The sequence below is a fragment of the Eptatretus burgeri genome, chromosome 15 (genome assembly GCF_056783735.1).
Source record: "Eptatretus burgeri isolate ZD-2024b chromosome 15, Ebu_testis_v1, whole genome shotgun sequence".
Classification (NCBI taxonomy): domain Eukaryota; kingdom Metazoa; phylum Chordata; class Myxini; order Myxiniformes; family Myxinidae; genus Eptatretus; species Eptatretus burgeri.
In genome coordinates, this window is record NC_140975.1 from 44,437,283 (window position 1) to 44,450,682 (window position 13,400).

A 13,400-nucleotide genomic window follows, 5' to 3' on the forward strand; every position below is an offset into this window, starting at 1 on the left:
AGGGATTTGTACGAGATATAACGTTGAGGGTGGCGGTCTTTGCAAAGGCTCTCAGCAGATTGCCACTGTATTGATCCTTATTTATAATTGTACAAATGACATTTTTCCATCTCAATCCCACAACAAATAAAATACACAATTACACCGACCCACACTACAAATTTACAACTACCTCTAATATAGACATCTTCATACAATTATTACTATTGCCATCAATGACAAAAATGTTCAAAAGATGTTGTGATGGCAATCCATAAAAGAATTGTGGTGTTGCATTGTGGTGTCACTCCTACCTTTTAATTTCTTCTCATTCCTTTGTACCTTGTTTGGTTGTTGTTTGGAAATTCCATCCCTCCATGTTTTTTTTTTATGATTTTTTTCTGACTTGTTATCCTTGGAATTCGCTTATATAGTGAATGGACTTCATAGACTGATATAACAATAGTCCTTCAGAGACTGATCCCAAAGCGTTCCCATTTGGAATGATCACATAGTCTGACAACCAGCTCATGGCATGAAATTCCATTTACATGTGTCTGGCAGTCATTCCAAATCATGGACCTGGATGGCCACATAATCCATGTTACAAGTGAAGTTTATGAAATGAATTTTAGAGATTAAATAAACATGTTAACATATTGTCCCTCCCTATTGGTACTATTTTGTCCAGTGAAATTATTTTGGGGATTTTATTTGATTCAGGACTCGTTTGGAAAATGGGTACCACATCCAAACTTGACATACTAGTGAAAGAGGTTATCCTGGTGTGGCTTCGTGGTTAGGGTGACTGGCTTTGGATCTTAGGGTCCTGAGTTTAAATCCCCTTGGCCACTGGATTAATATGAGGTAGGGTTGACCCAGCCTGTCATCCTTTCAAGGTTGGTGAAATGAGTACCAGTGTACTGGTAATAGGGGCACAACATCAGTGGCACAGCCATGCTTCCAAGAAATGATAGCCACCTGGCAGCCAACCTGCCACACACAAGAACAGAAGAGTGAAAGGGGTCATATAAGATACTAATTCACGTCTGTTACCTATTCTTATTAGCCGTTGGCCACTTGACAGGGATGACAGCAAAGTACGTCTGCACTTTGATGTCAGGTTGCTATTTTGAATAAATGAGCGCTGAAACCAGGTTTTCCCCAAAAAGTCAGCATTGACAACATGAAAATTCGGATTATATGCTTCAAGACAGTTTAGAAACCGTTTTCAAAAAGCTTTTAATATTCAGAGACCACTAGACCCCTTTTTAGACATAAGGGATTCTACTCGACATTAATATGGCGATCATCTACGATTAACATCTCGAGATAGACAACGCCTCTGCCACTGTCCTGATCTGAAGTCATATTCGAGGGACTCATGTCCACGTTAAAAGTAAGTCACCCATTTGGCTATGGGAGAAAATGAAGGCGCATCTTCGCCATATAGGGCCAGCAAGCATTGGTGTAATTATTTTGGGTTGGCACCTTCTTTGCATTATATATGTGTGTGTGTATATATATATATATATATATATATATATATATATATATATATATATATATATATATATATATATATATATATATATATTGTTGTGGTTTCGCCGGTGCGTCGCCACGAGCACGACCACCAGATGGAGCAGTGTAGTCGTCTCGGCTCGATCACCCGGAATTTCAGATCGCCAGCCCGGAGAAGTCCGGGGTCGATGGGTCCTGGTTATTTTGGACCGAAATATGCCAATAGGTAGACCACGTGGGGTAGGATCGATTGCCAACTTCAATCTACCTAAGTACCGACGTGGTCCAACTACCGGGGAATTTCACCCTCGACGGAACTCGTACGGAAGCGAGCCGCTTGTGCGATGTTCCATGTGCGATGCCGAGCTGTTTTATAATCGCCAAGTTCCGCCGGCCCGATTATCTTGTTACCCCAGAGCACAGCTGCCAGCTAATCCCTCACACGCATGACACACCCAGTCAATGGCAGAAACGGACACGACGAGCTGAGTACATTCAACAAATGGGGGTATTTATTTATAATGGGCAGGGAATGAGGGAAGCACATAAGAGCAGATTTATACCGACCAAAGCAATGCAAGTATATACAGCGAAGGCACTTAAACAATTCACTACTTATTAGACGGGCCCACAAACACACATACACACACACACCCAAGAAAAGTTGTGGCTGGAGCCTTTATTCGGCCTTCAGCTCAGAGGATAGTGGAGCTGAGGGCCAGGGTCTACCTAGGACCTTCCTGCCTCGTGCGGTCTTTGAGGACCAGGTACTCGGGGCCGAACTGGACCCCTTGCACGATCCGGAGGATCCAAGCTTGCGGAGCCGGCAGGGCGCAGGCTGGCGGGAGAAGACCCTCTGTCTGCAGACGCGTTCCTAAATTCGTGCGTGACCAGGACGGCCGGAGAACCGCGCACGAACGCGCCGAAGAACAATGCGCAGAACGCGCCGATCCCAAAACAGAATGCCTCGAGCGCGCTCGCAGACCGCGCTATTTTTATCTCCCCCGCTTGGAGGGGGGCGCCTCCTCACAACTCCGCCCTCTCCCGTCGCGGGCCTGGATTGCCTGAGTCTCGGTCACCCCACCCGCTGCACGCCGATTGGTCGAGGACCACCACGTGGCTCCTCCCAGAACTCCGCCTTCTCCACACAGGACGACCTTCTGTGCAAGCACCCTCGCATTCCTCTCATTCGCCAAAACGGGTGGCAAACCCTGCGATTGGCCAGGTGGAGGAAGTGAATGAAGGCAAGGGCGATGCGGTGTGATCGGCGGTGATGTCGTGGTGCAAAAACCAACTAAAAGATAAACTTGACTATTTAAAACAACTTCACAGCGCAGGAACATTAAATTACCCATTAGACTAGGGTCATGACTCAAACTGGCAACAAGTACTTGCCGATATAACTGAGCTAAAGGACCTGAATGTTGTGTGCTCATGGCTTTCCAAATCTGCAACAATATATATATATATATATATATATATATATATATATATATATATATATATATATATATATATATATATATATATATATATATATACACAATGTCAAGGACCGGGCGTAGTGGCGTGCGCCTGTAATCCGGCTACTCGGAGTCTTGGGTTGGAGGATCACTTGAGGACGGGTGCATTGCGCTGGGCCGCGCTATGAGAGGGTGTAGGGCAGCCCGGAATAATGGCGAAACCCAAACCTTATCCCTGTGTCATAAGAGGCGACCAGGGTTGCGTCAGGAAGGGCATCCGGTGCAAAACCTGTGCCAAATCAGTATGCGGATCATCATGGATGATCCGCTGTGGCGACCCCTAACGGGAGCAGCCGAAAGAAGAACAACATATACAATGTCAAGGCTCGTATAAGAGCTAACACACATAACATACAACAAGGGGAACAGAAGACAGGAGGGATGGGAAAAAAAAGCACAAAACAGTGGGGAATAGACACATGAGGAGATCTGTTGAAGGGAGAGGGATGGAGCAGAGTACATGGGGTAAACAAGATGGCCACTACAGGGACTTTCAGGAAGGGAAACGGAATTTGAAGGAGGTGGGTTTGGGGTGGATTAGCGGGGGTAGAAAAGATCGTGTTTTTGGATGGGGGAAAATATGAGATGGTGGTGAACAGCTGTTTTGAAGACCTGAAGGGAAGAGTGGGATTGAAGAGAGTGTGGAAGTTTGTTCCAAAGGTGGGAAAAAAAAAGAGGAATGAAAAAGTGAAGGTGAGCAGTGATTCATGATTTTGGTAGCTTTACCAGAAGGGGGTTGCTGGCGGACCTTGAGCGCCCTGCAGAAATGTGGTGGGGACAAATCGCAGAGAGAGCAGGGGAGGCGAGACCAGAGAGGAGATGGTAGAAGACAGAAAGACCACCGACCTGCCTGTGGTGAGAGAGTGAGTGACCCAAAGACTCAGCCTCACCGTGGGAGATACCAATGACCCGAAATGCCTCGGTTTCCACAGCATGAAGCAGGAGCACCAGCCCAGAGGGGAGAGCAGTGCTCCATCAGGCTGTGGACGGTAGCTTTGTACGTGGTCAGGAGCTCAGGTGTGCCAAGGAAGGACTTTGCACGATATGCTAGTGTTATTAAGCAAAAATCATCCCAGTATGCTTCGGGTCACGTATAAAAATGCTGCACAAGCCTGGTTGCCTGTATTTATGGCTAGCATGGATAAACATTACATGCAGGTCTCTGGTCGGGTCTGTGCTGTACATTAGTAGACACCAGTTGACTTTGACATCGATTGCAACGACACCAGTAGACAGACAAAGGGCAAATGAATGCAGTATATGGGATTTGAACACGTGATCACAGCATCCCACATGAGGTGAGCACAAAGATGGAAACTCTAAACAGGCCATTACCAATTAAATTTTTTAACCACTATTTTAGCCACCAATTACATCATCAGACACATGCTGTTCTGTGGCCCATTTCCTCAACATATGTGTTGAACAACATACTTCATCAGTTCATGATCATTCATTTCATTGAGAATGACTCAAGATGTTTGAAAAGCAGTGGATGAACTTGACTCCCGTCCCCCCTTTTCCGGAAAGATTGAATATCAGAGCTTCATGTTGCTGGTTTGTCAGTGTAGATTGGTGATGTGTCGACCATGAGGAAAGAGGACAATGTCTGCATTTTGGATTTCCTGAAGGCTCGATTGCCCTTACGGAGGCGTCGATCGAGGCATTGGCGTGTCCAAAATGCTTCAGACGACACAAGGACCGTGTGTGGCTTCTCGTGGCAAATTGCACAGCACGTCATTCGCGGTCATTGAGAAGCATATTCGGTTAAGAAGCTGTTCAAGAGCGAATGGTGTTCAATTTGCAGTGAAAGTGAATTTCCTCTTAAAGAATGGACTTCTGCCAACAAAGAGGGAGCCAGAGGGTCGTGTAGTCGTGGAGAGCACCTGGTTCCTTCATCCGCGGTTCAGCTCTGTGATGTCCATAAGTGTCGAGTGCCTTAAACTACGTTTATAAATTTACAGTAAATGCTGTATTTATAAATTGAGATTGAAATGCTCGAGAAAAATGCTTTCACCGTCTGGGCACTTCAAGGCAAGCAACTTAGTGTTCATTTACTGCTAATTGACCAACCTCCTTGAAAACACTTGACTATGACATATATGATGTGGGTATTCATTTAGGGTGCCACTATGAATGTTGCATTTACCCACGCCCATGTCAAGGGCAAATTACAATTTACAATCCCAAATGTTGTCGACCTCCTTGTACTATATCGACGCATGGGGTTTCTTTTTACCTCCGCCACCGAAGGTGAAGGACGTTATGTTTTCACCCCTTTCTGTCTGTTTGTTTGTTTGTTTGTCCTGTGTACAGGATATCTCAAAAAGTTGTGGACGTGTACGGATCCGGATGGAATTTTGTGGACACGTTCGGTGTGTATTAAGGACGAACTGATTAGATTTTGGTGAAGATCTGGATCCTGATCTGGATCTTCTTCTTTCGGCTGCTCCCGTTAGGGGTCGCCACAGCGGATCATCCGTATGATCCGCATAGTGATTTGGCACATGTTTTAGGCCGGATGCCCTTCCTGACGCAACCCTGGTCGCCTCTTACGACACAGAGATATGGTACACCTATTTTTAACCGGGTATACACCGGCCCAGTACACTGGTACTCACTTCGCCGACCTCGGAAGGATGACAGGCTGAGTCAACCCCCTGGTGTATTAATTCAGTGGCCCAACGGGGCTTGAACTCAGGACCTTTTGGATCCCAAGCCGCTGCCCTAACCACTGCGCCAACACCAGGCTCTGGATCCTGATCTGGATATGAGAATTATTTAATTGTTAAAGTGATTCTTCACCATTGAGGGATAGGGCCAAAAACGATTTATAATATAGCATAATATTTCAAAAATGTATTGATTGGACCCGATATGGTTTCGTGGATCAGGTATTGCGTGGTGGAGGGATGCACTCCAAGGAGTGCCCTTTTTGTTTATTTTATTATTTTTTACATTGTGTTTTAATGAAGCTCGTGGATCAGGATTTATTTATTTATTTATTTTCTACACACACTTCAAAACAAATCCTGAACCACTAGAATTGCTGGGATGACCTAGAGATACGCAAACTGGCTTCTGAGCCATCTATCCTGGGTTCAAATGGCGACGCAGCTAAAAACTGTCATCCTGGTGTCTCGCAGTGTGTGCGTGTGCGTGTTGTTCCTCGGATGGACGTTAAACTGGGATATCATCTGCCGGAGTTCGTTGATGAACGCAAAAGATCCCATAGTGTCCTCCGTGAAGAGTTCATTCACAAACTCCGTGGAACAGATGAAATTCCTGTTCTAACCTACAGGGGGCGATGCATCAGTAGCCTTGTGTTGATGTTGCCCCACAGCCTTGTGTTGCATACGAAAAAAGAAGAAGTGAAGAACTGATGACGTCTCTTCATCTCAGGAAGTCAAAATGGTCCATTTTTTATGATCACTAAAAAGTGAGCAAACTGAAAAGCACAGATTCTGCCACTTTACCAACATAACTTGGAGATGCTCGATTTTTGCTTCACTCGTTAAAGAAACACTCGTTTCACGAATATTTAGTGCACCTCCACGGGAGTGCGTTCCAATGTTCTCCACTGGACGAGTACAAGCTTCTCTGGAAGCCTCAACCAGTCTGTAAATGTGAATTCATTTACAAACTCCGTGGGTTTCAGATCACGTTCTCATGTGCACTTCATGAGCGACCACAAGATGACTCGTCGTCCTTGAGTAGGTCGACTCCGCGCACCATACGTTCCACCACACGTTCCATTGAGGGTGTTGGCGAAGTGTTTCCGACGTCAGTGCAGGTGTTTTCTCAGGTTCAGCACAAAGCAACACACGAGGCGAAGGTGACCCCGGAGAATGAGCCCTGAGCTTTTGATGGCACACCTCGAGCTCAAGGAAAGCTTTAGTATTGGCAAGGTGCTTGGAATGAAAGGGCTTCATCCTACCCAGGGAAGATGCAAACGACTTGGTGTGTGATTGAAAGGACAAACGCTATTGACACCTTATAATACACGTCCAACAATTTGGTTATTCACCATGCACCGTTGTCACGTGATATAAATAAACACAAGTTAATAAGGGTGGTGTAACATAAGACATCTACCCGAGGTCACTCAAACAGGTGATGATGAGTATTACATAATGAACTAGAAGGGCACTGGGTGGAGCGCATCCCTCCGCCACGCAATACCTGATCCACGAGAACATATCACGTCCAATCAACACATTTTTGAAATATCAGGTGATATTATATATCGATTTTGGCCCTATCTTTCAATGGTGAAGAATCACTTAAAAAATTAAATAATTCTCGTATCCAGATGCGGATCCGGATCTTCACCAAAATCGAATAAATTTGTCCTTGTAACACACCCAAACTGTCCACCAAGTTTCGTCCGAATCCGTCCACAACTTTTTGAGATATCGTGCTCTCAATGGTGAAGAATCACTTTAATAATTCCAGTAGTCTGACGTGTGCTTCCATATCTGACCCGACCTGAATGTCTTAGATGTGATATATGTACAAACTCCTCCACGGGCCTTGGATAATTGTTTTAAAAGGTGAAGTATTCTGTTGCAATTGTTACGATCAGACAAAACACATCGTGATTGTTGATCTACACCTCTCCAGGCCGCATGTGGACGAGGTGGTTGCCCTATGAGTGTTTGCCGAACTCCGGAGTTCAAACCCTTTGTTGATGGTCCTTACTTCCCACCAGAAGATCGCTCGTCTCATCCTGGATTTAAAATTCTGCTGCAAAAAATTTCCAAAGAGGTAAAAACAGATGCGCAGAACATTGGGTCACGTGATTTGGGGAGCCCGGGGTGGGGCGAGGGGATAGAAGCCATTCCAAACGTATGGATTTTTATGCAAATCACTTGGAAAAATTATTTTAAACTATCAGTCACTCTCGGGAAATGGGTTGAATGGTTTTTCGAAGACCATCTGTTCCCGGCACTCATCTGTCGGCAGAAGCGAATTCTTTCATCGTTGTGATATCAATTCGGGAATAGTCGAAGCCAGTGTCTGGAAACTTGTGCTTTGTCCATCATAGATGTAATCGGCTGCATTGGGAGAGCACAACCTGACGGCTAAATACATGATGTGGTTAAATAAACAGCAACTGCTCTAAGACAAATTCATTTGTCCGGCAAAGTTGCCTTTCTCCCATCCAGTGGTCCACGAACCGACAGTCCCATGGTGGACTGTGGTGAACAGACGCTGTCCAAGAAGCAGAAAGGTTCACGACTTCGATCGCCGGACGCTGCAGAAATGCCATCGGCCTCGGCTGTCTCTCAGCAATGCTTCTTGCAGCTTTCGGACCTGTACGACGAAGAATACGGGGGTTTCGGAAGAGGCTCCAACTTTTCCCTTTCCCAAGTAAGTTTGTTTTTGTTATTTTTATCCTCCAGGAAACATGTGAATCTTTTGAAACCTTACACAGCATCATTATAAATAGTAAGCTCGCAGCTCAGCGAATGTCCCAAATGTTATAAAAGTTTGGGTGGACATTGTTATAATGTCTGGGAATTAGGATAGGGACAGAAGAAAATGAGAACGGCACTTGGTCGAGGACTTACCTCCTCCAGGCTGAACAGTTGACGTTGTGTATCCCATCGATAGGCCGGATCTGCATCCAGACCTGAACCGAAATCGAATCTGCTTGCTGTTGTCGTCACTTACCCACTCAACCACAAAGTTTTGTCATAATCCATCCAGAACTTTTTCAGATACCATGCTATGCTGTACAGGATATCGTTTTTGGCCCGATCTCTCAATTGTGAAGAATCACGGAAATTCTAGTATCCGGATGTGGATCCGCATCTTCACCAAAATGTCATCAATTCGTCCTTGTCACACACCCAACCCATCCACCAAATTTCATCCAAACCCGTCCATAACGTTTTGAGATATCCTGCTCACAAGCAGACAGACAAACGGATAGACAACCAAACAGCTCGGTGAAAACATAACGTCCGTCCACCTTCGGTGGCAGAGTTAACAAGAAGGTGAAGGATGAAGGAAAATTGAGGGGACGAAATGAGGCAAAATGAGGAGCAGTACTCTGGGTTTGATTGCAGACATATCTGATGGAAGAGAAAAAGTTTGAGGGTTAATTTTGGATGAACTTTATCTATTGCAATGTGACAGCCTGCTCTGCTACCCTCCCTTTCCTTTTACTCCAAAACAATGGATTCCCCCCCCCCCCCATTTTGACCTCCTTCAAACCTGTTGTTTTGATTTAGAGGAAACTATGCTGACGATGGCAGCAAGCCCCTTTCATTCTAGCGGGAACACAATGTCCCTCTGATGTGGAGGTCACAAACAGGCCGTTGCACACCATTTCCTGCGAGCATTATGGGGAACTATTTTGGAGTGTATTCTTTCACAGCCCAAGTCTCTGCCTCACCCCAGCCAACCTGGCCTTCCTCTTGGGATCCTGGGCCTTGGAGTACGATTCGGTGGACGGTGTACGTGCACTTGAAATAGCTCTGCCCACGCTTCGCATGGTGGCTCACGGCGGCATGCGTGATCATGTTGGACAGGTACCCACCCACCCATCGTGATCCTATTACAAGATAGCCACCATACTTTTCATTCAGCCTTCGCATAGACTACAAAATCATACCAGGAAAGGTGGGCATGTTCATCTGTTTCGGATTTATTTTTATACGAAGTCGAGTCTCATAAAGGAGCTAGAACAGCGAACGAATCAGGACGTACCATAAAGAAGTAAGAAGAAAGAGATTGGGGGGGGGAACACACCAACAGCAGGGCAAAGGGACAAAATAAAGAGTGACCTGTAAGAATAAGGGATGTGGAGAAGAATGAGGGATTTGGGGGGACAGGGGGGATGGACACAGGGGGTAGACAAGATGGAACAGAAGCAAACTCTCAGAAACAAATTTATGTCTTTCTTACTCCTAACATTTTTGGTTTTGTTCTATAAACTGTGGAAAGAATCTGTTTTCTATGAAGTGTCAAGACACTCGGCAAACTTTATTTGAACAAAACAAATGCTACCCTTGATAATCATGGCTGGCTTTAAAGATACATTTATTGTGCGTTATCCCAAAGACGATCGGAGTCCCGCATGATTGCATTCATTGTAAGCCATTGCTTAATAATCATGCAAGTCTCACGGGACAGAACGAATAATTCATCCAGTAAACAATTGCCTTCTGACGAGCCAGTTTTTTGGGATCTCGAGAAGGATTCTGTTTTCAATCTTCATTCCTTGTAGGGTTTCCACAGATACTCCACCGATGGTTTGTGGCAAGGGGCTCGCTTTGAAAAGATGCTGTACGACCGAGCACAGCTGGCAGTGGCTTCGGCCCATGCCTTTCAAGAAAGCCAAATGTTCACAAGAGCTAAAGTTGGCCGATGCTCGAGGAATAGCTTATATTTAATTGAGGACAAATATATTCTGAGACAATTGGCAAATCAGCACAGGACTTGGGGTTCAAACCTGCAAGCCACTGCATCCTGAGGCAAAATCCGATACCATGATGCAGGGGTTTACAGGATATCGCTCAGAGGTAGCAATTCTAGTCTTGGCTCATTCCCCAGCCCAACTATACATTGTCATCCTTGTGTTTTGTACACAGGAATTATATATATATATATATATATATATATATATATATATATATATATATATATATATATATATATATATATATATGTCATCTTTCAGATGGGATTTTAAGCTTTCAAGATGGTATCCCATCTGTTTGTATCTGCTTGTGGATATTAAAATATCCATCTGCATCTTGGTTAAAAAAAAATAAAAAATAAAAACAGAGTATCTTGCTGTGTGCCAGTATCCTGGTGAAATTCCAAGTTCCGCTCTGAATCGATGAGGTGGCGGCACGACGGTGGTCGGAGCACAACACCAGTGGCTTAGTTTTGCCTCTAGAAAAATGATTTGAGTCACGTGATCAGCAAAGTCCTGCTAGTGCCAAAACCTGATGGTGTTAGTTGGGCTGCATGGAATTTTCGAGGAGCATGCAGAGAAACGGCAGGTATTATTTCCAAAATAATAACCACCAGGCACAACCACATTTGCACAGCAACATGGAGCTTTTTTTTGAAGCTATTTGGAAATTCCTTTAAAGAAAGTCTTGCACAAGCTCAAAAGTTTACATAATTACAAACACTTATTTCTGTGGAGCCATGCAAATTGTGAAACAAATCGACTTTTCTTTTTCTTTTATCTGTCTCCCCTCTGCAGATCACAAGAGATGGGTTTTTTGCGAATGTTGCTCAAGATGTCCTCCTTTACATGGGCCGTGAACTGCTCAATGAGGTTGCATGTAATTTTTTAAAACAAATTCTTTCAACCAATTGAGCGGTAGTTGTAACAGTTGGATTCCAGGACATGCTTTTTGTTGCGTCGGTGGCAGGAAGGAGGGTTTTACAGTGCTGAGGATGCAGACTCTCATCCCAGCCCTGACGCCAAGGACAAGAAAGAAGGAGCTTTCTATGTATGGACAGAAGCCAAAATTAGGCAGCTGCTTGGAGAGCCATTGGCTGAGAGCACTGAAGGAGCAACACTTGCTGACGTGTTCATTCATCATTACTGGGTCAAAGAAAATGGGAATGTGGATTCTGCTTATCCTTTGGCCTTTGTGGTTCTCTGTCAAATGTATTTTTGTGTGAGGAGTCTGACTCTACATTTGGAACTTGAATGGAGGATTGTGGGTTGTGGTAGGATTCCAGATGGACCATTGGCAGGCTTCTTTATAGTGTAGTACTGGGCTGACAGGATGGCCTACAGGTACACGCACTCACCTCTAAGCTGTCTAGCCTGGTTTTAAATCCCGACTCAGCTATAAACTGTCATCCCAGTGTTTCACAGGCAGGGTCATTCATCAATATATGTGCCGTCCCTCGGATGGACATTTAACGGGCGTCCCATCTGCCAGAATTAGTTTGGGGACACTAAAGATCCCATGATGTCCTTCATGAAAAGTAGGCGAGCTATCGCCAGCACCATGGCCAAATTCCAACTTCCTGCCCCAACCAGCAGAGGGCATTGCATCAGCTGCACAGCCGCACCCTCAGCCAATGATGCTGCCCCAAAGCCTTGTGCTACACACAAACAAATAATAACAAGGAGTGTAAAACTATACCTCGATGCAATTTAATCTTGATAGATGCTATTCCTTTGTCTGGGATGGGAGGAAAGTTGACTTGAATGTGAATTTACATTCCTCTCAGGATCCACACAGAGAGATCACTCGGCAGAATGTGCTGCATGAGGCCTATTCCACAGAGCTGAAAGCAGGTCGTTTTGGCCTTTCTCGGGAAAGCCTCCAGAAGAATCTTGACAGCACTCGGAAAACGCTGTTTGAGGCTAGTGGGGCAGATAACAGCAATCTTTGAAAGGAATCGTGCAAATGATGATACAAGCATCAAATTTGGCACATTTGTTCTCCAGGGGATTCTAATCAAATCTGCCTGATTGGCCATTTGAAAATCCAAGATGGCGGCCATTTTTCAAGATGGCCGCCAAGTTAGCCTCCCGAAGTTGACTTTTTGCTTAGAAGTATTGTAGTTGTCCGATTTGCATTATCTAGGTGTGGATTCCTATGTTTTCAAGCCTGCTGGAGTGGATTTTCCTGTTTTTAAAGCACCCTGACACACTTTTTCTGATTTTGCACCACTTTAATGATTGTCATATGAAGCTAAGGCCTTTCTGCAACCGGGCCCTGGCGAGTAAATGTTAAAACTTATGCATACCATGCGAATGTTCATCCAGCTGCTCCTGTCCACATATGCAGCTGCAGAGTGATGTGCAGGGGAGCCCTGACTGAAAGCACTTGCATCTCCAGTTGCAACCTTTCTTACAGGAACACTTGGTCAGTTCCTGACAGCTGGCTGCAATAGGGGGTATGGTGTCCAACATATCTGCCACGTCTCTCCTTTCTGTGTCCATCCCTATTCAGCGGGACTGCTCGTGTCTGGACTGGAGATGGTTGCCTGGCCCCAGATGATCCCAGCCTGATAGGCCGCATGCTTTGCATGTTCTCTGAGGGCTGCATGTGTTGGTAGAATTGAGTTGTACGGCCTCTGCTTGTGGGCAAAGAGATCCAGTCTTGCTCCGTCCACACCAGTGGCTGCGCTTGATCTGTCATACATGAGGACAACGAATCTCTCCAGCCTCTGCAGGTCAAGATCACGAATCAATGTTGGATGCTGGCTGAGATTGGTGAATGTTTCAGAAACATCATCAAAGACGTTCCAAGTCTGCCATGCAGCTTTCTTCCCTTTACCGCGGAAGGCAGACATGACGTCACATCCAGTGAACGCATGGAAGTATGGGATCCCTCGAGCTTTCTCAGGCCCTATTGTAGAAACTACCTCACGGACTGGAAT

At 45.2% G+C, this 13,400-nt stretch overlaps 1 protein-coding gene across 1 annotated transcript; it reads left to right on the top strand.

Annotated features, from left to right (window-relative positions):
• Positions 1–8,216: 8,216 nt before the first annotated feature.
• Positions 8,217–12,118, top strand: LOC147012076 (spermatogenesis-associated protein 20-like). Its single transcript, XM_085856367.1, has 5 exons — positions 8,217–8,399; positions 9,290–9,565; positions 10,264–10,379; positions 11,262–11,328; positions 11,426–12,118. The coding sequence occupies exons 1-5, from the start codon at positions 8,217–8,219 to the stop codon at positions 11,771–11,773; spliced, it is 990 nt and encodes a 329-aa protein (XP_085712493.1). The 3' UTR covers positions 11,774–12,118.
• Positions 12,119–13,400: the final 1,282 nt, after the last annotated feature.